The sequence below is a fragment of the Pyrgilauda ruficollis genome, unplaced genomic scaffold, assembly GCF_017590135.1.
Source record: "Pyrgilauda ruficollis isolate IOZ18807 unplaced genomic scaffold, ASM1759013v1 scaffold23, whole genome shotgun sequence".
Taxonomy (NCBI): domain Eukaryota; kingdom Metazoa; phylum Chordata; class Aves; order Passeriformes; family Passeridae; genus Pyrgilauda; species Pyrgilauda ruficollis.
In genome coordinates this window covers 2,671,031-2,696,226 of record NW_024522539.1, presented here as the reverse complement: position 1 = coordinate 2,696,226, position 25,196 = coordinate 2,671,031, and the positions used below count along the sequence as shown (strand labels likewise).

Here is a 25,196-nt window from a genome sequence, read left to right as displayed (position 1 = left end):
AAAATGAGTATCAGGAGTAAGATAAAGACTTTGTTAAATAAACCTATGGGCATAAATGATGTGGATATCTGGAATGAATTTGAAAGGAAAGAATTTGTTCCCCTCATTGTTGCTATATGTAATAATCATACAGTAAATATTGATACTGAAATTAGTCCTACACGTCTTGGAGGTATATGAAGAATAAATTTTAGAAAAAGAGACTTTAAGAGCTGATCTTTTGTTCTCGCAGGCAGCAATTCAGTGTAGTCCATGCACTCTCTGTGGGGGTGGGGACCAAGTGGGGTTGTGCAAAACCCTCACTTTTCTGCAGGCTCAGCCTGGAGGAGCTTCAAAGGGCAAAGTCAACACAACGGATGTTATTAGAAATAGTTCTTTGGCAATTTGCTCTTCTCAGCGTTTAAGCTGCCACAGCGTGCCCTTGAAGTGATATTCCCTTTCCATATTGATCCTCTGGCCAGAGTGGTTTGTGTTTGTTCAATTGTTCAATACTCAGCCCCTTGTGGGAAGTTTGTTATCGGAAGTTTTACGAAATAAATATTTCATAACTGGTACATGAGCACCAAAATTTTGTATTGTCCTTCTGCTCAGTCTTATGGTCCATTTGTTTTTCCTCTTTCAGGAAATGGGTTTGTGAATTCCCGAGCTTCACCAAGTCTACTTGGTACCAGTGGTGGTGGGAATGGCCTAGGCAAAGTCATGCCTACAAAGTCCCCACCTCCACCAGGAGGAGGAAACCTTGGCATGAACAACCGCAAACCCGACCTCCGTGTCGTCATCCCACCCTCCAGCAAGGGCATGATGCCACCACTGGTGAGTTAAAACACTTCAAGTTCTGGGTCTGGCTTCGTGGAAATGGGCTGTTCTGCCCACATGCATAGGGAGAAACTGTCTCACCTGCTTAGCATTGGGTACAAGAACAGAGAGGTGTTTGTATTCTGAAATGCCACTGATGAAAATCAGAAGTGCAGATTGTGACGTGGGGAGAAGTTCAGCTTGTAAGGAGTTTTTACAGCTGTAAAACAGCAGTCTGACCTGAATGTGGTAAGAGCACAATCATAGAGACAGGGCTGGGGTGTTTTGATCTGACATCCCTCTGACTTGGTACTGAGAACTCCGGTGGTTTGGAGGATGTGGGTTTTAAAAAGGTTATCCATTATTCCGTGGAGGAATGGCTGATCGTATTGGTGATGTGAGCTCTATTAATGTGCCCTAAAGCACATTTTGTACCTGTTTTTCCTGGGTCGTAATGGCTGTGGGATGTGAAGTGCAGCTTCTGTGGTGAGGAAGGGCTGAGAGCAGCACTGCTGTGATGTGGCACCCTGGAACGTGACCTTGCCTGTCCTCGGGGCTCTCGTGTCTTCAGCGGGGCCATCAAAGGGCACCGAGGTGCTCTGCAGTGCTGCTCTGCTCTCTGGCATCTGGGCACCAGGGTTTGTGCAGCCAGGCTGGGAATAGCACACGGGTTTCGTGTTAGCCATGAGGCAACCACGGCCTCCAGCCCAGAACTGGTCTTGCAGGAAGTGTTGCTCTGTTTTTCCTTTAATTTACTTGGCCAGATCCTTTGGTCCTAGTTTTTTGCTGCCATGTAGAAATTTTCAGTGTCTCTGTGGATGTTTTCTGTATATGGAAGAATGGGCTGTGACCAGGAGGAGCAGGATATAAACAACACAAGTACTCTCTGTGTAATTCCTATTTGTCTTTAAGCTACAACAAGTGCTTACATTTGTTACTGGTACTCATGATGAATAATGCCAAATTAATCCAAGTAACAAAAGCTATAATTAGCCTCAGAGTAATGATTCTTGAAAAAAAAAAAGGTTTTTTAGGAATACTGAAGTGTAGGAGAGATAGGAAGTACACTGGCTGATCATTACAGTGACAATTACACTTTTAATTAGAAATAGAAGCAGTAATGCAGTTCTGATGTTAGTGGTGCACAGCACCTGTTTAATGTTGTATTGTGAAGAACAACATCCTATTCAGCTTTGGGTTTGTCTGTGTTTTTGGGGGGAATTAGGAGATTTCAGAGTAGATGCTGGCATGGAATGATGGTTGTACGTGGCAAGTACTTTGTTGCTGAGCTGGTTTATTGGATCAGTGCAGCCAGAGGCTGCTGTGCTGCACATCCACGTGTGCAGCCGTGTCCTTGGGGTCACCAAGCTCTTGCTGCACCAACTTCCCCAAAGCCATTGTTCTCTCAGTACAGCAGGTTTTATGTGACACGAATTTCATGAAGTATTACATTTCTAGCAGTATTATCTACAGAATCAGGTGGCAAATCCACATTATTAATTAAAATGAATCAAAATTCTGAAGTACAAACGTGACTTTTTCTTTCATTTGAAAGCAATGCTATTTTTAGTAACTGTGTTATCCCTCTTGTTTGCTGAGTACAGTCGGAGGAGGATGAATTGGAGTTGGTGAGTTTGGGCTGCTGTTTGCTGAGAGACAGCAAGATGCTGGAAATGTCTTTCACTACAGCTTTTTAACTGTAGTTTCATTACATATTTTAAATAATTCCAGTGTTCCCTTGGTAGCAGACAAAAATACATTTGTTTTATCAAACTAAAAACCCGACCAATTCAAGTTGAAAACATGTTCAAAGTCAGTGCTTGCCATTTGTAAACTTCTAATTTTTTTTCCTGAAAATGTTTCTGTTTTTCTTGGAGGGAACATTGGAAAAGAGCCTTACAAAGTAACTGTCCATGTGTATAGGATGTGTACTGCCTTCTGTATGAAATACAAATAATCACTTCCTATCCCCTAAATTATTGGAATATTTTTAGGAAGTGGCTTCACTTGTGAAGTTCTTCAGATTGTAACACCAGCCCTGTGTTACTTCTCTTCCTTTCAAGGAGATGACATCATTGCTGGTGAGGTCACCTTTTTGGAGGTTAGAATTATTTCATCCTGCGTGAGATTATCAAACCACAGGGGTGTTCCCTGTTTACCAAAAGGAACAGAGAATTGCAAAGAATAATTCTACCTTTTTTTCCAGTGGAAAGACATTCTGCTTTTAAGAGGAAACTCTTGGGATTTGTGTGTTTTCTATTTTTTTTTCCCCAAAGGTTTTAACATTTGGCATTCTGTCTGGAAAATTAACGTAAGGCTAAAATAATTCGTAACTTATTTTTAGAGCAAATTTCAAATTGTTTGGCTGCTGTGGCACAAACCAGGCAGAAGATGCTGTGTGAGAATCACAGAGAAATAAATCGACCTATTGCAGACCTTGACGTTGTTGAACATGGACCTGTTGCTAATATGAGGCTCTAATTGCATGAAAGCATGGAAAATTTAGTGATTTAGATAAATTTCTTGATGAATGCATGCTGCTGGTTGATTTTTACCTTAAACATGAGAAATAGATTTAAAAAGTAAGGGAAAATGGTTTCTGAATTTCAAACTGAAGTTTTGAAGCATTACTGGGATGTCTCGCTAATCGAGCAGTGAAAGAGCTCTCCCACTTTCCTCTTGCCTTCAGAGAGGAGTGTCTGGTTTTCAGTGCAAGAAGGAAATCTCAGTGTAAAACCACTTGACCAGATATCATTGGAATTGGAATTGGAATTGGGATGAAAGCCCTTGGCCTGGGGGATTCCCCGTGCCCGGTGCAGAGGAGCCGCGTGGATCCCGTGTGCGGCGTGGGCCATCTAGTGCTGGAACCGGGAGCAGCTCTGACAGGAGCACAAAGGAAAGGTGCAGGGTCTGCCTCAAACGTGGCAGCGAAACACAGGCTGCACCTGCAGGGTCTGTCTGCTGCTAATGCCTGTGATGGGAAGCAGCTCCAAATCCCAGCTGTGAACGCTCGCTCTGTGTGGCTGGAGCTGAGCACTGAATGTGAAAAGCAGCTACCAACTACAGCAGAGCATGAAATAAAGATATTGAATTCTTCCTGCTACATTTGCACCAGTTAAAAAGATAAAAAAATCCTGAAATTTGTCATGCAAGGACAACAAATATTGGGCTCATCTAAGTATTGCTTAGTGTCTTTGTGGGCTGAGTGTTCCAAGAATTATATTCAGAAAGAATTTACCTCAGAAAACCACCTTTATTAGCCACTCAAAAAAAATCCCATGAGGAAATCCTTTGGTCTGGATTGTTTCCCAGTATATTCCTCTTTACTTTTCCATTATGCAGTAATCCCAACTTTATAGGCAGCCATCCAAGAAAGCTTTGGAGAAAGGTCAATTCCTGACAGACACAAAAATCTGCTCTAATAACATCTCTTTATGCCAGATAAACTTGGTCGAGGGGAGATTTTCAGAAGTACGTAAGTGATTTAAAGGGATCAATTACAGAAAATCAGAGGGACTTTCTCTGGGAGCTTTGATACCTGGGAGCTCTGAAGCAGAGTGGGAGCATCAGCCAGTGTGTGTTTGGCAGCAAATGCCAAAGAGCCCCCAAATCCTTGGGAGGCTCAAAGGTGGGAATTCAAGAGCAGCCAGACACAAGAGAGATCAGAAGCTGGCAGCCAGTGACAGCTGTGGCTAATTTTAATATGGGAGCTGTGATATATATTTCTTTCTTTAAATGGGAAAGATACAAGATTGATAACCCTCAATTAATCTTCATAAATTTAAGCTTAAAATTGAACACAGCCCCATTTCTGTACCTGCTCATTCTGATATTTTTAAGGGAATGATGCATTTTTAATGCTGCTCGTTCTCTCAAGATTAGAGTGGAGAAAAAATTTAAGTGCTGCAGATCCTGAAATACCTGTGTCTGAAATAAGGGAAAGGAGTAGTAACTTCAGTCTTGTGAAGTTATGAAATGGATCCTTACCAAAGAGATGAGAAACTGCTCCTTTTGTAGCAAATATTTTTTTCAGAGATAGAAGTTTGCTTTAAGAAAATGTATTTCCAGCAGATTGAAACCCAGCTCCTTGTAGAAACACAGGGCATAGAAACTGCTACTATTTCTAAGAATTCTGCAGATAAAAGTAAATATCTGTTCTTGAAAAATAAAACCCTAGCATTTTCTGTTCTTGACAGTATTTGTCATGGCCAAATGGTGTTGAACTTATATTTTTCAGGAAGATTTGCAGTTACCACCGTGGAGAGCAGAACATTCTGTGGCAGCAGCTTTGCTGTCTGGTGCTGTTCACCACAGTGTTTAATTAATTTTCTAACCAGCAAATTTGGTTAGAGCTTATTCTGAGCGATACGTTTGCTGCAGATGTTCATTCCAGTATATAGGAAAGAAAGACTGTTACTAAAAAGCCAAATTGTGCCCACAGTTGAATTATCTGAGACAATCTAGTTTAGCTATTTTCCCTGCAGAAAAGCACCATTGCTCTTTGTGAACTCCAGTGTCATTTGCTTGGAAACATATCTGCATTATAACAAGTACTCTCTCAGTTTCTCAGGAACCATGGGAACAGCAAGATTATTTTATCACTGAAGTCTTATCAACACAAATTTAGAAGATCTCTGTGTTCCTTTCAGGACAGGTGTAGTCAGCACAGTGTCAAAACTGGCAGCTGAAATTTGGAAAATTGGATAAACAACTGTGAAGTGGGAGAATCTCTTCTGGTGGAACTGCACCTCACCATCTGCACTAAAACCTCTTTAAAAATAAGACTCAAAACTCTTAAATCACTTAAGAACTTCTGAGAATTGTTGTGTGTATCCCTAAGAAATTGCATTAGTTTTTGTGTGTCCTACAACACTAACACTGTTGAAATCTGCATGCTTGGGAAGCGGCCCAGTGAGCCTTCAATTAATTTTTCATTTCAGTTTGCCAAGATCGTTTTGGTTGTCTTGAAATATTTTAGCTTTTTTTAGAAAACCAATCCTGACAAAAAGGATGTGTTCCTAACTCAGAGATACAGCAGAGCAGCACGCTGGGATGCCATGCTCTGTTACTGGCACTGCGTTTCCTGTTGTTCTCCCTGGTCTCACGAGGTTTGTTGTTTCCATGCCTTGCAGAACACCCAAAGGATAAGCAGTTCTCAGTCCACGCAGCCCCTGGCCACCCCCGTGCTGTCGGTGACGACTCCGAGCCTGCCCCCGCAGGGGCTGGTGTACACGGCCACCTGGGACAGCACCCCCAGCACCGGTAAGGGGAGCCCGGGGGGCACAGGCGGGGCTCACTCCGGCTGCTTTCGGCTCTCCTGGGACCCGGGCAGTGCACCAGGAGAGACGGGCTCTGCCTGTGGGGCTCCAAGCAGGGCTTCATTGAGCTGCTTCCTCAGAAGGGTCCAGGGATGAAGGGCTCCTGGGGCAGGGAAAGCAGGGGTCTAAAAGGGATCCTGAGGGGTGGGACAGAACAGCAGAGCGAATGGGATGAGGGCACAGGGGCGGAGCAGAGGGGAAGGACCAGTAGGATACCTGACATCTACGTGCAGCAGCAGGGCTTGCTGGGAGAAGAGTTCTTCTCACCCTAACAAAGGCTGCCTGAGGGGTTCTCCCTCCAGGGGAGCCGTGTGGATTCTGTTCCCTCCTGGCCCACTGGCCTCCACAGCTGGGGTCAGCGCTGGGACTGCGCCCACGGGATTCAGAAGCCCAGGAAATTCACATTTCTGTAACACCTGACTTTGTTTTCCTCTTCAGTTCAAATGAAGGCTCTTACTCATTAAAACTGAGCCTGTAGCAATCCCACCGGGAACTGGAGTGCCTCACGTTTAAGCAATAGCTGATCCTTCAGTACTTCTGTTCTTCAAATACTTTCATTGTCTGCAGGACCTTAAAACTACTTTCTGTCCAAGCTGGGTGTGATGTAAGGCATTTGGTAATGTAAAAGTGATGAGTGGTTTGCTGGGAAAGTAGTTCATGAAAGTCAAGTAATAAGTGATGGAACATGAGGCAACTGCAGCCTCAAGTTGCACAAGGGGAGGTTTAGGTTGGATATTGGGGAAAATTTCTTCACCAAAAGGGTTGACCAGCATCCACCAGGGCTTTGGTGGAATTCCACATCTCTAAAGATGGGATTTTACACATTTTCTCCACATTTAGCTTTGAAAGTCTTCACTGCAGTTTTAGTTTAGCAAGCCAAGCACCTCACATCCTCTTGTATCTTTTTGTGTTAATGAGCACATTAGCTGGCAGTGCCCTGAGCCCCTCTCTGTGCCCTGGGCAGTGCAGCAGCCAGGAATGTGCACACAGAGGGATTGTCACCGATGTCACCCACCAGCCAGGGGCTGTGCTGGGACCCTGCTCTCCCCACACCCCTCAGCCAGGGGCTGTATTTCCCTGCAGCAGCTCCAGCGCAGTTGTTGGAGTCGATGCAAGCACAGAGAGGGTGAAGTCTGAAGCAGGGAGTGCAGAAGTTGGGCTGCAGGAGCAGCCCCACGGGCAGAGCAGGGGCTTGCTTTGGGTGATCAGCTGAAGTGTGAGTAGCTGGACATGCAGGCCTTGGTTTGACTCTTGCCCCAGAGGTGTTTCAGCTCTTGTGTTCAGTGGCTGTTCAAAGCAAACCCTTCTGGTCCCTCCCTGCTCAGAGGAGCCTCACCTGGCACATCCCTTCTGTCCAGGATGCTGCTTCAGGGAGCAGCTCAGAATAACCTGTGAGCTGCTGGCTGAAACACCAAAAGCTGAGAGGGGCTGGAATCTCAGGAAGCAGCACAGGCAATGGGAGCTGATGTCCTACGTAATGGACAAGTGCTGGGGTGTGATTTTAAACTCCAGCCCATTTTCTTTGAAAATGCAAATAATTTTTGCAAAGCTTTTAGCCTTTCATGGTTTTCACACACTTTAGAGTGATTTCTATTAGACTGAACCTTTCAGGGGATTTGCGGGAAGAAATTTGATGTTGAAACCAAATTGTTGCCTGGGGAATCTCAGGGTAGTCACCACTTACAGCACAATTTCAGTTTTGCAATTCAAGGACTAAGATAAAATTTAAATACCTTAATTATTTTTCTGGATTGATAAGGTTGTTTTTTTCAGGACTGGAAGGGATAGCTTTAGCTCTTGGATCCTTAATTAAAATGTTGGATATCAATTTTCCACAAATACCCTATTTTATATAATCTGTTTTGGTATTCTGTAGATTGTTGGAGGAAGGGCCAGAACTAACTGAATTACTATTCTAAAACAGTCCAGGCATTTAAAAAATATTAAAACCCCCTGCAATCAGTTAATTAGTAATTGACACCTGAGCAGAGCACAGAAAGCCATAAATTCCTGGCTTCAGGTCAGTTGTTTTGCAGAGCTACAAACTTCCAGTGCTGCCTGTGGGGGTCACAGCAGTGATGGTTTCTGTGGTGTGTACATCTCACATCAGGTCACTCCTGCAGCAGGGGTGTCCTCCTGTCACTGCCAGCAGATACGTGATTATTTAGGGAATTAATAAAGCAGCTAATTGTGTAGTGACATGTGTGCTCTTTGGAAAAATACCTCCTCAAAGCCCTGTCACCAGACACATTCTGTCTGAAGTGTCAGAAGTTAATTGTCCATGGTCATAAAAGCTGTAATTGCAGTGGAAAAAAATGACATGGGAACTGGATTCCTATCAGTGTTCCCTTCAGGTCTGCTCTGACAAATCCCATCAGCCCAGCACATCCATCCCAGGGTGTGCCTGGGCTGCACTGGGCAGCTGTGGAGGCCTGGCTGCTTGGCAGGCTCAGTGCATGTCTGGGTCACTGCAGGGGCTGCATAGTTGTTATTTTTTCCTTATTTTTTAAATTCAATTAAAGGGGCTTTTTGGGTCAATCATCTTGGGATGAAACCTTTCTGAAGCTGTGCAGAAATACTGTGAGGGTTTTCAGAGTTCCAGTAGTGAGAAGAAATGAAACAAAAAGAAAAAGGCAGCCCCAAGAAGCTTCACCTGCTGGGAGCAGCTGGGACTCCTGAGGCCTGTAAGGTGCACAGCTCTGTATATACACTGCATTAATGTGTTGTACCTGTGGGTTTGGAACAAGCTCCCAGACAGCAACATGGAGGACCTGAAAGCAGAATGCAAAAATTTTTCGTTTGGAGGCTTCTGTTCTGTTAAGCTCCCTGTGAGCTTGGCAGGATTGCTCCCAGACTTCAAGAGTTTTCACGTTTGGATTCCTTTGGATCAGCTGCCTTTATTTGTTTTGGGCAGAAAGCCTTTGTATTTGTGTTTATGTGTATATGTATGTTATATCTATAAACCCCCTGTACATTATTTTGCTGTTTATTTGTTTTTCCCTCTTAGATTACTCCTTGACTAGCGCAGACCTGTCTGCCCTGCAGGGGTTTAACTCCCCAGGAATGCTGTCCCTGGGGCAGGTGTCTGCCTGGCAGCAGCACCACCTCCGTCCCGCAGCCCTCAGCTCTCTTGTGTAAGTACCCAGGGCACCAGGGCAGGGCAGCACAGGGGGGCTGGAGCAGCTGCACTAAGGAATATTCAGCACATTTTAACCTCTTGTCTGTGCTGGAAAACATTCGTGTGTCGGGGTGTTTGTCCCTTCAGTCACCTCCAGTCTCCAGCTAATGAGCTGTGTCCCTGCAGGCTCAGCTTCTCACCAAGGGGGCACCTATGTGGTGACTGAAGTGTTTGGCAATAGAAAATATTTGTTTGTTCTGAACTTCTGTAAATGCAGCTCAGACCTTTAATTAATGATTTTTTCACCTTTGCTTTTCCCAGTAAACTGCATTTATTTCTGTGCTGAGCCCCAAGCCCTCACCATCACGGACACGTGAACCGTCACTCGGTTTTCGCTTTCTGCATTTTCTGATTTGCACCTTTCGGTTTTCTTTCCCCAGCACTGGCAGCCAGCTATCTCAGGGTTCAAATCTCTCCATTAACACCAACCAAAACATCAACATCAAATCGGAACCGATCTCCCCTCCCCGGGACCGCGTCACCCCCTCGGGGTTCCCGCCGCAGCAGCCGCAGCCTCCGCAGCCGCCGCCGCCGCCGTCGCGCCAGGAGCTGGGGCGCTCCCCGGTCGACAGCCTGAGCAGCTCCAGCAGCTCCTACGACGGCAGCGACCGCGAGGACCCGCGCAGCGACTTCCACTCGCCCGTGGTGCTGGGGCGGCCGCCCAACGCAGAGGATCGGGAGAGCCCCTCGGTAAAACGGATGAGGATGGACACGTGGGTGACATAAACCCGCGGTGCCGCCCTCTCAGCTTTGTGTTCTCAAAATGAACTGTCCTGACATATCTAAATTTATAAATAAGGACATGAATAAGTATATTTATATGTATATACATACGTGCATATATATATCTTCACATGCATATATATGTGCTAGTGTGTGTAGCATACACCAATCATCAGGCACTTACGACAAACTCTTGTATAGCTGCAGATGTCCCTTGGTAAAAGTAACAGAACAATCCCGTAGGTTTGATCTCTAGTCTGGCACTTACCTGGACTCGTGTGTAACCCCGGCCCGGCCCGCGCAGAGCGGTGTCCCCGCAGTGTCTCCTCCTCCTCCACACCCACCCGAGCGAGGGCTCGCCTGTAGTACCGTCCCTGTGTGTAGTCAGCTCTATGGTTACTCGTAGTTAAGAAATAATTGCTTTGTAGCAGCAGAGCAGTAGAAAAGCAGGAAGAAGAAAGCAATACTGTACATAAACTGACCTTTCTATTACCCAACCTGGCATGGGTCTCTATTGCAGAGGGTGCATGGAGAAGGGCTGATGCTGTAAGAAATAAAAAAAAAACAAACAAAAACCCTGTTTTGCACGTGCAAAAAAAAAAAGAAAGTGTATTGGGTCAAAGAAGTGATTTTTTTAATGAGTGAAAGAGAGCATAGAGAACTCGCATGAAATATTCAGAAAATATTAGCCTAGAAAATAGAACATTAACAAAATAAAATTAATATATTAAGTTATAATTGGAATATGTTTGACAAATTTGTTTTTACGTTCATACCTTTGAAAAATATAGAAACGGATTTTAGCTCATGTATATTTTATATTAAAGAAAACAATACCCTAATGAATTGAAGACTATATATAAAGTTATATACAGTACTTTTGAACACATTCTGCTATGAATTATTTATATAAGCCAAAGCTGTATGTTGTAGCTTTTTTGTAGAGTATAGTTTTATCTTATTTTGACTTTCTAGTTTTTGCTTTCAAAGATGAAAAGGAAAAACTTGCAGGCGGAACCTTGGGGGAAAAATAAGCCATGAACACTTATATGTAAATTTAAATTTGAGCCAAACTCTTTGTGTATATAGCATCCTAAATATATTATCACCTTTGGTGTAAGTACCTATGTATTGTACGGTCACCAGATTAAAAAGTATATTTTTGTGGATTGACGCCAACTTGAAACAAGGCGAGGTCCTTATTAAGTAGAGTATTCACTGTTTAATATTTACTATTTTGTTAAATATACTGTACTTTCTTTGGATTTTAATTATTATTAATATTATTATCCAGATTTTTCAGAGGGTGTATAAAGGGGTTGGCCCCCTCACTGGTGGTGAATGTGTGCCGTTCAATTGTAATCTCTGTGCTGTATGGTTAAGCTTCATTATACATTTTATATATATGTATATAAATAGCAAAGTGGCAAAAAAAAAATCCGGTGTTAAGTTCATCCTGCATAAATATAAAAAATCTGTTACAACACATTTTAAGGCATCATTTTAAAGCTGCCTCTTCTGAGGAGGAAAAAAAAAATAGTGGAAAAACTTGACCTAATTTCTCATGATAGGGAAATGACACATATCAGAGGAGCACAAAAGGTTTTGTGAGTTGGCAAGTGGTTTGGGAAAAATTTGCTGCTTCCAAGAAAGAGGGGGAGGAATGCAGAGCCCCCTTGTGCCACGAGACTGGGCTGGGAGCAGGTTTGGTGTTGGATGCGGGGCCGTGATCCCACCGGTGCTCCCGGTCACCTCCAGGCTGGCAGTGCTGGTTCTGGGTGGAAGCTGCAGAGCTGTGGGATTGCCCAAACTCTTCAGAGTTAGCCCTGATATTTATTATGTTTTTTTTTTTTTTTTTCTTGGGGTTTTTTTTTTTTTTTTTTTTTTTTCCAGTTAAGAAAAATCCCTTGATGCTGTAAGGGAGGGGTGAGAAGGGCGGTGTCCCTGTGGCTCCAGCCCTGTCTCGTTGTCCTGGCAGCGTTAAACCCGCAGGGGCTCCAGTGCCCTCAGCCCTTCCCCTGGAACTGCTTCCCCTTTCCTGGGTTCATCCCGGCTGGCAGGAGGGTGGAGGCAGAAGGACACGTTCCCGTGGCCGTTGTGTCCCCAGTGACCGAATTCACTTGCTGCTCCCTGGAACCTTTTGCTGCTCTGACCAGTGATGTGAGTTCCATGATTTATGCACCTGTATGAACTTTGCTGTACATCCGAGTGGGAGTTCTGCATTCACATTTACTGTCTATTTTCTTGTGTGCCTTATCAGATGGCTTTGCTGACTGTATCTCAATAGTCTTTATTTCTATGCAGGTTTTTAAACAGTACTTAACTACTGTTTTCTTAAAGACAAAGCTACACAAGGGTTAGAGTTTGTATTGAAATTGCACCAATGAATTAAACAAAAATAATAAAAAGAATCAGTTCTAAAGAGCTGGGCAAGGGAGTGGCCCTGTGCTGCCCCAGCCCCGGCAGAAACGTCCTTCCACAGCCCTCCGGTCTCGGGGAGCACCTCCTGCCACCGAGGACATGGGAATCCTGGTTTTTAATAACAAGTAACTCACTTTGAAACATACTTTTTTAGAAATTGTAAAAATGTTTTATATTAAAAAAAAAAGAGATGACATAGCACAGATATTTCAACATGTTAAAAAAAAAAAACTTTTTAAAATTATCTCTGCTGACTGAAGTGCAAGTGGATCCAATCCTGGGCTGAACCCAGTCAGGTCTGAACGATTTAAGATTTTTATCTCTGTTGTGACAAATCACCTCCATCCTCGAGCTCTCACGATAGTTTTGAGAACGCCACGTTGTCAGGGACTCGTCAGAGAGAACTGCTTTAGCCTTGCCTTCCCTCCAAGGACACTAATGCATCAGAAACTTGCGAGTTACTGTGCGCACAAGAAATACATAGTAAATAAGGAACAAAACAACTCCTAACAATTGATCCTGGGCAGAAGTTAAATCCGAATGTGAAAGAAAGACTTAACCAATGTAAACATTTAAATCTTAGTAGAACCTTTCTTCACTTTGCTGTGCAAGAGAACACTGCTTTGCTATATTTAAAATGGCTTTTTTAAAAGAGATTTATGTATTTGGTAAATGTTTGTAGTCAACAGTTCACAAGAAGCTGTTCACGGTTTAATGCTGATAAGCCGTTTGGCGGCACAAGCTGGACTTTGTTGCCATCCTTGAGACGAATCTTTTAAGAAAAAAAATAAGTTAATCTCAATTTTTTTCCCTGAATGTGTTGTTTTTTCTTCAATATACAATAAATATTCTAGTGAACTTTTTATCAAATGGTTAAGAAAATGCTAGAGGTTGTTGTAAAATATTTGTATCCTGCATTCACTAAAGTAAAGATACTGGCTTTTACTGTGTACTCCGGCCTCTCTCGTGTTTGCAGAGCACTCGTCCCGTCCCGTCCTTGCCCCCTGCAGCTGTCAGTCCAGGTGCCAGGTGTTGGTTCTTAACTGCAGCCACGAGGATCTCAGCAGGGATGCACACACACTTGTTACTGCACTCAAGGACTGATGCCTGCTAAGCACCTTTCTGTAAAACATGGAGAAACTGGCAGATGACCCAGGGTCCATGGAGAGTGGAGAGCCCAAGGCCAGTCCTGCCTCAGCCCCGGTTCCTCCTGCTGCTCCCACTCCTGCTCTCTGCAGAGGCTGAGGTGAGGCTGCAAGGGGCCCCTCCTTCTAAGGCAGGTGCTCAGCTGTGTGGTAGCAAATAAAGCACAAGCTGTGCCCCTTGTGCTTTCATTTCATGTGGCTTTATTTAAAAATGTAAGAACCTGGTCCCACCCTCTCCCCAGAACAGAGGTACAGCTCTTCACAGAAGAAAAATACAAGATTTTGTTCAATATAAGATACTTTGGAGTGTTCATTAACAAAATTAGGTTCCCACTTTTGAGAGCTGCAGGGAACGCAGGTTCTCATTGTAGCAGCACACGGTTGTGCCTGTGTGGTGCAGGGTCCTCACCTTGCTGGAGAAGCTTCAATCCTCCCTGTCCAGGCAGAGGCAGTCCTTCAGGCCAGGCTGAGCCACACCTGCACAGCAGGTGCTTGTGCCACAGCCCCTGCTCTGCCCCAGCCGGCCTCAGGCTGCCAGGGGAAGCTGGAAAAGCCCTGTGGTCCTGCTGGCAGCTGGGAACGTGCAGATGGGGCTGGGCTGAGGTGGGGATGATGAACAGCAGCTTCCTGTCCCTGCCCACCAGCACTGCCCTCACCCTCAGCACCAACAGCACCTGCCCACACATTTAGTGGTTGGTTCCAGGAAAGCCTTTACCTCTGCCCACAGGCCCAGAATTCGCTGAATCAAATTTCTGAGGGAAGTTCCTCTCTTTAGCAAAGCTCCCAAGGCCTCCCTTGCTGCTCCCTTGCAGAAGGTAGTCTTTGCTGAGTGACTGAAGAGCACAGCCCTGGGGCTGACCAACATCTCCACTGCCCTGCGAAGCTTTTCAGTGCACGTGGTCAGTTCACAGAAACTCACAACCAGCAGCTTCACGGTGCTCTCCTAGAAAGGCTTCACCCTTCTTGGACTTCTGTCCTGGACCTTGCAACACGCACCCAGCTCCCACTTCACTCCCACTCAGACTGCACACAAGGAAGTAATTCCATGACTGAGCCTGGGTGTCTGAGAAGCACCACTACAGACTATTATTAGTTTTTCTAGCAAATAATACTGACTAGCCCTCCTGGCAGAAAACGAGCCCTTGAGAAGTGCCTGTGACTCCTCTCTCGTGCTCTCCTGTCATCATCCAACACCCCCTGCCCACCTGGGGCCACACAGGGCTGAGCAGCACGCTGGGACAGCACAGATCCTGCACGGAGAGCTCTGATCTCAGGAGCCATCTCTGAAGGATTTCACTGAGTGAAAGAGGTCTGGGCTCACCCTTCCCAGGGGTGGGCCTGATGCATTGTAATTGAACACAGCTCAAAGGTTTGCTCACAGGGGTGACAAGGTGGGGTGCTGGCAGCGTCACCATGCCCTGGCACACCCAGCTTAGAGCCCCAGAAGGCATCATTAGGCTCAAGCAGGCCAAAACCACCATGGTCTGCAAGAGACAAAAATGACACTTCTGAGAAAAAGTGCCCCCCCACTTCCAGCAAAAAGTGTTTCTTTAAAATACAAACAACTCCCAACTTTCCAACCACATTAATACTGCACTCTCTAGCTCAGCAGCAAAGAATTTGCTTCTAGACACGGCATTAAGAAATACCTGAAGCAACCATAATGAGTAAATTGCTACAAAATACTTTCCCTCAACAGAGTTCCCAACTGTGAAGCCACCTGGGTGACGATCTCTGTAAGCAACAAAGCATCCTTGTTTTCCTATCAAAATCACATCACCTAATTTTCAGTCAAATTCAGGATTACATCATCAGCTACTTATAAAAATAAAAATAATCTGTATTGTCTTATCCCCTTGGGTGCACTTGAGTCAGTCACAACCATACGGGCATCACTGCTGGAGAGGCTGGAGTGGGCTGCCCTTTCACCTTAGGATTTTTTTTCCTACGACTGAGCCTTGTGGTAATTCTCCTTCCTATCCAGCTGTTGAAACATTTGAGTTTGTCATGTTAGAGCTGTGGGCCACCAGGCCTTGTGTTTTAAAATAGATGATATAAAACACCGGCAGGACGATTCCTATCAGGAGCATAATGAAGACGGCGTTCCACCACTGGATTCCACAGTCCGCGCCGTTCCCAGCGTCCCGCTTCCCCGCCTCGGGCAGCGGCCTCTCCAGCCCCTCCCCGCCGTACTCCGCGCTCAGCTGCACCTCCACCTGCACGGCGTCCTGGATGCTCTGGTCGATGCCCCTGAAGTACTCACTGAGACGCCGGCCGCCAGCGGAGCCCCCTGCACCGGGGTCGGGCTCCGGCGGCTCCACGCGCGTCAGGCCGGGCTGGGCGGGCCCCGCCGGGGGCGGCCGCAGGGCCCCGGCGCTCTCCGTGAGCAGCCCGTGCGGCCGCACCGGGATCTTGATGGACTTCAGCGCGTACAGGTCCTGCTCCCGGATGAAGTTGTTGACGCGTTTGATATCTGCAACCTAAGGAATCCAGAAAGGACACAAACAGTGAGGGCAGGACAGCCCAGGAGTGAGGCAGGAAGCAGCTACAAAACCAGCGTGCCAGGAGCCATCAGGGAATAAAAGCAGGCCCTGGATGCAAGTGATTTGATGTTCTGCGAGATTCCCCAGCAGTTCCAGGGGTGCTCCAGGCCCTGCAGGATAGTCAGTCCCCATTAAACCAGTCTACAACCTCCACTTCTTGTGCCTGCTGTATTTTGCTCCATACTGCTTTTCCTTGCCCTTGCCTTTTTCACCCTTCTCTCAGTTAAGGCAAGAAGAATCTTTTTAACTAACAGATCCTTTAAAAAACTATTTTCACACCTTACACACGAGTGCTTCAGGTGACAGCACAACACCAGTGTGAGCACCTCCTGCTCAGGAATGATTCCAGAGTGATCAGAGCTCCAGTTTGGGAGCACAACAGTTCTGAAAGCAAGGGCACAGCCTGGAGAGCAAGTGAGGATCTCCCACACAGGCACGAGCATCCTCTGCTCAAGGAACACCTCTCTTCTGCAGGACAGCAGCTCATCCAGCCCATTCCTCCTGAGCATGTCCTGCTGAAGAACAATCACCTCTGTGCTCCTGTCACCACCTTTGGTGGCTCCTGTGTAGGGCTCCTGTCTGTGAGCCGTGTCCCCACGCAGCAGCAGGAAGAGCAAGGGAGAAGCAGCCACAGGTGCAGCATCAGACACAGGGACAGGCAGCGCCGATACAAAGGCAAGGCAGCATCCTTATTTAACGTTAAATAAGAGAAGATGCTTCATCCAGTGGCCACTCACAGCCACCCAGCAAGCACAGCAACTTCTCAGTTGCACTAAACCCTCTGTCAAAGGAAAGGAACAGGATGTCAGTGTGTGCCAGGAGCTCTCTGCTGCAGCCAAGGAGATGTGAAAGAACCTTGAGGAAAAGGCTGGAGGGCACAAAACAAAACAGCAAGAGCCAAAGCAAAGAGAAAGGCAACACAAACAGGTAAAGCACCTCTCATCCATCACAGCAGACAGACACAGCACAGGGACTGTGCTTTGCTCTTCAGAAATCACATGACCTGCATTCACTGCACACTTGCTTGAGGCTGCCAAGGAAACTGGGGAGCTAAAACAAAAAAACCCACTTTACTTCCCAAGCACTCTGCTCAGAGGTGGAGAGTAGAGGAGATGGAGGCCTGATCTCACGTTTACTCTGCAAAGCTTCAGAACTCTGAAAACGGCACACTTAATCCAGAACCTGATCTGGGGACCCTGAGGCAAAAGGAATCCTCAGTCACTGTTTTGGGGTCCTCACAGCCAGCTCCAGTGTCAGCTCTGGACTTAAACCCTGCAAAATTTCTTAGTTATGAAATAACAATCTCACCCAGAGCCTCCTAACTGAGGTGCTGCTTCAATTTCTGGATTTGTTCCAATGAAAACAAATTACTGGGACAGTAAATATCCCCCGTGGTGTCTGCAATCAAATACTGCAGTGTGGTGCTAAGACTCTAGACACAGAAAGTGGAGCAGCACTCACACAGAAACAACAAACAAAGCTGATGGGAAGCATGCAAGAGATTGGGCTGCACAAGCATTTGGGCTTATTTTCTGTACTCATTTTCTTGGCTGCAGCGAGCTCCTCTTGTCCCAGCCTAAGAACAATGACAAAAGCAAGCCAGGACTATAAATGGTCAAGAGTAAAAATGAGAATTTTGAAGTGCTTTGCATCTCTGCCAAGTTATCTGTGGCACACACACAGAGCTATTTGTTGCACTGTCTTACTATCCCCTTCCCAAGCAGATTCTGAAACCAATGTCAAGTTCTCATTCATTTCAAGGAGAAGCTCATCCTGGATTTTTACACACATTTGCCTATATAGGTGTGGTTACAGTTCTCACTGCTGTCCTGGCGACCTTTCAGGAGCTGTTCAATTGTGCAAATAAAATAAAACACATGAAAACTGTCATGCCAGTCTTTAAAGAGACAAATTTCCTACAATAAGGATTTCAGTTTAACTGGAACAAATCAGAAGTTTTTCTTTCTTTTTTGAGGGAGGCAGCAGGACAGTTTTTGTCCTGAGGGAGGAGAACACTGGCTATGTGGTCCCTTCCATCAGTTTGCTTTTCCCCTGGCAGGCCCAGCAGCCTCCAGAGGGGCTGAAAGGCTCTGGGAGTGGGGCAGCAGAGGAGCAGCCACAGCAGGGTGACAGTGCAGCCACAGAACTGGGTGACAGTGCAGCGGCACAGCAGGACTCTTCATAAACCAAAGAACTCTTTACAATCTTCCTCCTCTGAGTTCACCCAACTGCTGTGAGTCTGCCCAGGTGCTGCTGAGAGCAGCACACAGCTCTAAACGCAACCAAAGCTCAGCTCTGCCTTCTCAGGCTCTCCTGGGACCAATCAAGGCCTATTCAAGTCCTACCAGACTTGCTTCTTCACACACATCAGGCTCGTCAGCAGAACATACATGGGTGCCTTTCTTGTTTTGTTTTTGTTTCTAAGGGCATGGGAGGGGAGGAATTGCTGCAATCCCTCTAAGGCCTCTTGCCTCAGCTGCACCATACAGCTGCTGTGTGGTTAAGCAAGACTGCACTGGCAGGGCAGCACTGGAGCCAGAGCTGTATCATTATCCCTGCTGCGGTCGCTGGCCAATTGTTTCATCATGGAACTCTGAAATCACAGTCCAGCTTGCAGATAAAGGGGGCTCTAAAAACACAGCTCCAACTGCTAAACAACGGGGGGCTTCCAATGTTCAGAGCAGGTAATTAAACGTTCCAGCAGTTTTGCTCTTTTTTGGAACAAAGAAAACATGCTGTGTAGTTGTTCCAACTCAGAAATCTCACTGTGCACACGCCCTCCCTCCTGCCCACAGGCACCTGAACAGTGCACGCTTTGGGATGACAGCAAACAACCAAAACCCAAACACAGACATCACCTGGACTTTGGGACTGAACTTTGGCACCTCTCCACATCCACCCGTTAGACTCAGACCTTACTTGGAAAATGTAAGCTGATACCTTTAAAAAAATAAACAAAAGACCTCACCTATAACTGTGGTGTCTCTTTGTACTGCTCAATTTGCTTCAAAAACTCCAATGTTCCTTGAGAGCACAGCCCTGGCCCTCATTTCTACAGTCAGCTCCCTAATGTTTGCCCTCACTGAAATAACTTAGTACAACCTGCACTTAGTCACCGAAATTAAACAGGAAAGCAGGTCAGGCAGGGTGTGAGGCTGACAACATTGTCCCAGGCTGTTGGCTGAACAACTCCTTTTTGTGTTTGTCTGGGGTTATTTCTGCCTGTCTCCAGTTTTACCGAGACAGTGACCATCCACACAACACACAGGGCTGACACCTGTCAGAGCCAGCAGACCACAGGACACCTCTGGAAGCCGCTGCACGTGAAACCCCGGGGGTGGCTAACCCTCACCTTACAGCCGTACTGCAGGGCCAGCTTGTTGAGGCTGTCCTCCTCGGTGAGCTCCCTCTCCAGGAGCACCACGTCCCCCAGCCTGGCCCGGGCGCTGCCCCGCTGCTGCTCCTTGCCCCTGGGCCGCAGCTCCATCACGTTGAGCTCCTCCTCCTCCGAGGACTCCTCCTCGGAGTCCGGGCGGCCATTGGGGAACACGAACACCTGCCTGCCCGGGAAGCTGTGCACAGTGGCAGGAGCCTGGAAGGGCCTTGTCCGGCTCTCATGCAGCCTCATCTTCCACACCAGCAGCACCTGCAACAGAACCCAGACACTTTCAGTTTCCTCAAGACCAGTGTTTAGCTCTCAGCATGAAGGATTCAGAGAAAGCACAGAAAGATGGCAGGTGTGAACACTCACTACACAAAGGGGCAAATCCAGAAGTGTCATTCTACCAGCAATATTAGAAAAGTTACATATTCAAACTGCAACAATCAGGATTTTTTTCTTTTTTTTGTCTACCTGTGAACAAACCACTTTATAACTATGTTATTCAACATTGTAAATGCTACATTCTATAATTTTGTTAAAAAAGAAACACAGTCACTTGGGCAAACTGTCTTCAATTATGGTCAAAACATACATCAGGTCTACCAACAGACATTAAAAACTGAACAAAGTTATCCTTTTTATAAGTCCTTAGCTCTCTACACTTTAGGAATCCCCATTTAAGTTCTTGGAAGAACACTTTTTTTTTTTTTTTTTTTTTTTTTTTTTTTTTTTTTTTAAAATAAGGACAGCTCATGCTACGCTTAACTTCAGCCCGAATAACAAGGCTTCATTTTGCTGCATGACAACTAGAACCTGCCTGAGCACTTTAATTATTGCTCAGCCTACAGCTGCAAGTTCGGGTTGGTTTGGTTTTTTTCTTCAATCCTCAGCTCCACAATTTGCCCGCTCCCCTCAGCTCCCGCTGCCCTCGGCACCTCGGGGGTCCCGCTCCCCTCAGCTCCCGCTGCCCTCGGCACCTCGGGGGTCCCGCTCCCCTCAGCTCCCGCTGCCCTCGGCACCTCGGGGGTCCCGCTCCCCTCACAGGGTCTCGCTGCCCTCAGCGCTTCAGGCGACCCCAACGCCCTCATCACTTGAGGAGGGTCCGGATCCCCTCAGAGTGTCCCGCTCCCCACTGGGGCCCCGCTTCCCCCAGGGCTCCCGCTCCCCTCCGGGTGTCCCGCTGCCCTCAAGGGCCCCGTTCCCCTCAGGACGTCCCGGTTCCCACCCCCCTCCCAGCGCTCCCCTCACGGACCCGCCGCCATCGGCCCCGCACCAACCTGGCCACGGTCTCGCCCAGCGCTCCTCCCATTGGCTGGCGGCGCCGGAAGGCGGGACCTCAGCACCGCCCGACGAATGGGAGCTCGGGATGGGCGGTGAGGAGGGAGGGGCTGAGCGGGCGGGGCCGGGACGGGTAGGGGGCGGGGCCTCGCTTAAAGGGCCCGCGGCCCCATTCCGAGGGGACCACACACCTGAACGAGGGACACTTCACACACCTGAACAGAGGTGAGGTCAAACACCTGAACAGGGGGACACACCACACACCTGAACGAGGGACACTGCACACCTGTACACAGGGACACCTCACACAACCTGCATAGCCCCGGGTGAGGTGCCACTGCCCCGGGACACGTCACACGCCGGTTCAATGGGTCAGGTCACACACCTGAACGACGGGTGATGTCACTCACCTGTACAACAGGCCATGTCACACACCTGAACAACCACGGGCGAGGTGCCACTGTCCGAGGACACGTCACACACCGGTACAAGGGGTCATGTCACACACCTGCACAGCCCCGTGTTACACTAACATCTCAGTTATTACATCATCAGCATGTAATAACAGATGTAATATGTGTCCCTATTACGGTGTGCCCCTATTACAGTGTGTCCCTATTACAATATGCCACATTACAATATGTCAATTTGACACTGTCGGTATTTCTGCGGGTGCCTGCAGAGCTGACCAGCCGTGCTCCACACTCTGTGTTTGCCTTGGCCCACCCTGACTCACGGCTGATGTTTAAAAAGCAAGCTCAGGACACGCTGCTAGCAAGTCCCACATTCAAAGCTTTTCTGGGGTGCAGGGACAGGAGGAATGATGCCCTCCTTGCCAGCTGTCAGATTTCAGCGGGGTGAAGATCTCCTGCAGGGGCAGCCTGGGTTTGGCTCAGCCCCGGGCCTGGCTGCTCCCTGCCCTACAGGTGATGGACAAACCTGCTTTTAAATGAAATTAAAGCTGAGTGCAGTCGTTGGCCATCCCTTTGCCTTCCCCTGTGCACCCCCAGTGCTGCAGGCATGAGGGGAGGGCATTTCCTCTCCAGCTCTGGATACCCCTGGACAAGCTACATCATCAGCTGGTAAATGTGACACAGTGAGAGGAAAGAAGGCTCCTCAAGCATCAAGAATTTCTTTAAGCAACAGCTGTTCTTCACAGCCCTTACCTGCCCACACACCTTGGTGGGACTGAGGGATTTTGGCAGGGATGGAAGGGTGCTGGGAGAGTGGCCAGGCAGGACTGTGGCTGAGCCAGCTCCCCATCTCCCAGCAGGATTTCCTTCCCTCCATCCCTGGGCCAGATCATCCCAGGAGCAGATGACTTTGGGCTCAGGCAGCTTTGTGGCCCGACAGATGATGGATTTAGTGTGCTGGTGAGGGCTTTACAAGCATGGGGAGCAGATGAAAGGTGCCAAAATGCCTTTCCTGAGCCACTTGGAGCCTCTCTGAGACTACTGAGGTTCAAAAGCTACAAGCAATAATCACGTTTTGTCAAACAGATCCAGGTTACTCAGGCTACCCTGTCGAACCTGGAAAATAAACTGCTGAGGAAATGCTGGAAATGTGGAGGAATCAACCAGGCTTTGCTGACAGGGCTCAGTCTGGGCTGGATTACTGTCCTCGATAGTGTTTAACAAGAAATAACTGTTTTGTGGGAGTGCTGATGTTGGATCTGGGTCAATTGCATGGGTGATGTCATCATTCCAAATAATTGGAATATTTTTGTAGTTAGCAGACAGATTGTGAGAGCTGCACAGCCCCAAACAAGCAGAGTCTGTCTGAGAGCTCAGTGGTTCAGTCATTATCTGCACTCAACCACCACAAGGGTCATTAGTGCCCTGAATTTCAGGAAGAATCCTCCTGCCCTGGCTGAGATCAGTGCAGAGGGTGACAGCTGAGTCTGCTCATTTGCACTCAATCCACAGAGCAGAGTGTCCATGGTGCTGGGCACCAGCTAGAATTCACATCCATGCCAGCTGCTTCCCAGACTTAATCCCTGTAAGAAAGAATCAAAACTTTCATGAAGGTCTTGGCTGGGAATCTCCAAATAATCTAGAACAGGGCTCCTCTCCTGTGTCCCTGTGATTCCTGGGAGCTCTTGCTCAGACCCAGAACTGCAGTTTTCCTCATCACTTGGGATTTGTCCCTCTTTCCTCAGGCTCACTTCAGAAGTGTGAGAAGTGTCAGACACACATTTCCCTGTGTTGTTCTGTGCTTCTCTTTCAGCTGCATTCTAAGCTGTGCAATAAAACCTCTCACTCAGTCACAGGCTGCTCTCCACCCTTGGGAAAAGGGTAACTTCAGGAAAAACTTCTTGAGCATCTCCTCAGAATCAACCAATCACTCCTGTTTAATTCAGCAGATATCTGGGAAAGGTTCCTACACAGCACTGTGAGGCAATAGGAATCTGCTGGAATTATACACACAAAAAGAGAAAAAGATGGATATTCCTTTTTACCTTCATTTCATTGTTCCCCAGTGGGAGACTGGGAAGGCAGCTGGAGAAAACCCCACCCATACTCTGGACATGGCATTATAGAAATTATGATGTCTCTCTTGCAAATAATGAATAAAAGCTGGGCTCTGCTCTGGCTTTGGACTAATGCAGCACAACCAATTTTAGTGGAGTTATCCCTGTGTTAAGTCAGAAGCACGAGCCAAACACAACAAAATAAAACTCTCCCTGGTACCTGGAATGACTCAGCTTCTGTGGGTACTGCATGTACATTTGACTGAATTATACACACAGCCATAATTTTAAGAAGTTGATACAGTAGGCACCCAACACAGGGGAGAAAACCTCAACTAAATTAAATTAATTATAGGTAAATACTTAATGGAGTCAATTGAGCTGTGGAGGTTACTCAGAGTGCATGTTTGGTAGCATCAGGTTACACCTTGTCTCTTCCAAGGCTTTCTCCCCTTGGAGCTCGTGTAGCTCAGCAGGTCCCAGGCTTTGCCATGGAGCACAAGCCCTGTAACTGACTGCCCTGGAAGGGTCTTGGGCTGCAGGAAGGAGCTGATGGTTCAGGTGACATCTGGAAAGGAGCACAGAGCCCGTGTGACACCTTCCCTGCAGGGACATCCTGCTCAGGCCCAGCGCAGTGTGAGCCCAGCCCCCACGGGTGACAGCCACTGTGTCCCTCCTTGGGAAGAGGGATTTGTGTCACCTGGAGTCAGGGTGTGAGGAGCTGGGTACCCTGCACCTCTGGCTTCTCCCAGGGCAGAAGCAGCTCCTGCCTCCACCCTCTCACGCTTCCTCTCTTTTCTGGAGCAGAGCAGGTGTGACGATAAAGGCCCAGCTTCATCATTCATCTCAGACATCAAATTACTCCCACCTACGGGGACTACATTTGCATCTCCCTCACGTATGCAGTGACTCAGGAGTGGCACTTTTATCTGGGGAAGCAGAATGCAGATCTGAATGGCACTGCTGTCTCCTGGAGGAGATAAGGTGTCTCTGCTCAGAGCCCTCGTTCTGGGCTTGCCTTCTATCAAACAGCTCCATTTGGCAGGGGCTGCCTGGTGTGTGTGATAGCAGGCAGTGAATTACTTCAGAAAAACAGACTTATTCTTTCTATAAAAACAAATGACTAATTAAAAGTGGTTTTAATTTTGTAATTCATATTTTCTTGGGATTGTCCCAGACTCTGGAGTCCATGCTCCACACCCTGTCCTTCTGGAGAAATTTGGCGAGGGAAAGCACCGTGAGATTTGCTCCCTTTCCTCTCCCTTACTCCTAAAATCCCCCCTTCCCCCTTCTCCCTTCCTGCAACTGGTAAATTGTGAAGAACAGGAATGTTCCTGGGAAGAAACCCAGGCAGAATTGCATTCAGAACAAGTCAAAGATTTCTTGCATAGCTGAAGCATGTGTTTGCAATCCCCAATTGCCGGAGCACGTAAGCCCTGCCAGCGAGTGCTGTTCCCTTCAGATGTTCTCAGAGAGCTCCAGGCAGGGTCCAGGGCAGCCTGTGGACAATCTGAGCTGAGGAATTGCTCCATGGCCCATCTGTTCATGGTGCCATGCCAGAAAGGTTCTTGGTGAAAGGATGGCAAAGATCCAGCCCTACCGCTCCAAGGAGCTGGGCTAGGGATGGTCAGGAACACTGCTCTGGGACCTCCCCCAGCCACAAACTGGTTCCATGAGAGAGCTTGGCTGCTACTACCAACCTGTCAGCCCAGGCTTCAGGCAGCTTTTGGGATTGATGCTCTCCAGAATAGTCAGCATGTGCTACTCCAACAAAGGACAAAACCACAAGATCCCAAATTGTAACTGCTGGGAAGCAGCAGAGAGCCAGCAACTACAGCCTGCTCTCCCTTCAGCTTGAGAGGTGCCACTGATTCAGAGAGAAAATTACCTTTCCAAGGGGTGCTATTCAAAACTGGAACCTGACAGGGCCAGGAAGGATGGGA

General features: G+C 47.3%; 2 protein-coding genes across 6 annotated transcripts in view; one reads left to right on the top strand and one right to left on the bottom strand.

Annotated features, from left to right (window-relative positions):
- The window catches only part of MEF2A (myocyte enhancer factor 2A), an 80,848-nt gene extending 67,461 nt beyond the window's left edge, over nucleotides 1–13,387 (top strand). For 3 of the 5 annotated variants that reach the window (XM_041469191.1, XM_041469194.1, XM_041469190.1), the window contains 5 exons: nucleotides 623–813; nucleotides 2,400–2,423; nucleotides 5,928–6,057; nucleotides 9,121–9,247; nucleotides 9,672–13,387. In XM_041469191.1, the coding sequence (XP_041325125.1) occupies nucleotides 623–813; nucleotides 2,400–2,423; nucleotides 5,928–6,057; nucleotides 9,121–9,247; nucleotides 9,672–10,017 (818 nt within the window). In that variant the 3' untranslated portion in view covers nucleotides 10,018–13,387. The remainder of the gene's footprint in view (nucleotides 1–622; nucleotides 814–2,399; nucleotides 2,424–5,927; nucleotides 6,058–9,120; nucleotides 9,248–9,671) is intronic. The other 2 variants (XM_041469193.1, XM_041469192.1) reach the window with 1 other exon arrangement.
- Nucleotides 11,906–20,782, bottom strand: LYSMD4 (LysM domain containing 4). Its single transcript, XM_041469195.1, has 3 exons — nucleotides 20,758–20,782; nucleotides 19,476–19,769; nucleotides 11,906–16,060 (listed from the first exon to the last, which is right to left on the bottom strand). The coding sequence occupies exons 2-3, from the start codon at nucleotides 19,749–19,751 to the stop codon at nucleotides 15,557–15,559; spliced, it is 780 nt and encodes a 259-aa protein (XP_041325129.1). The 5' UTR covers nucleotides 19,752–19,769; nucleotides 20,758–20,782; the 3' UTR covers nucleotides 11,906–15,556.
- Between the last annotated feature and the right edge of the window lie 4,414 nt (nucleotides 20,783–25,196).

Coding starts and splice junctions, on each gene's coding strand:
- LYSMD4 (XM_041469195.1), bottom strand. CDS start 19,751: ATGAGGCTGCATGAGAGCCGGACAAGGCCCTTCCAGGCTCCTGCCACT. Junction 16,061..19,475: donor CCCTGCAGTACGGCTGTAAG/GTGAGGGTTAGC, acceptor TGGATTCCTTAG/GTTGCAGATATCAAACGCGT.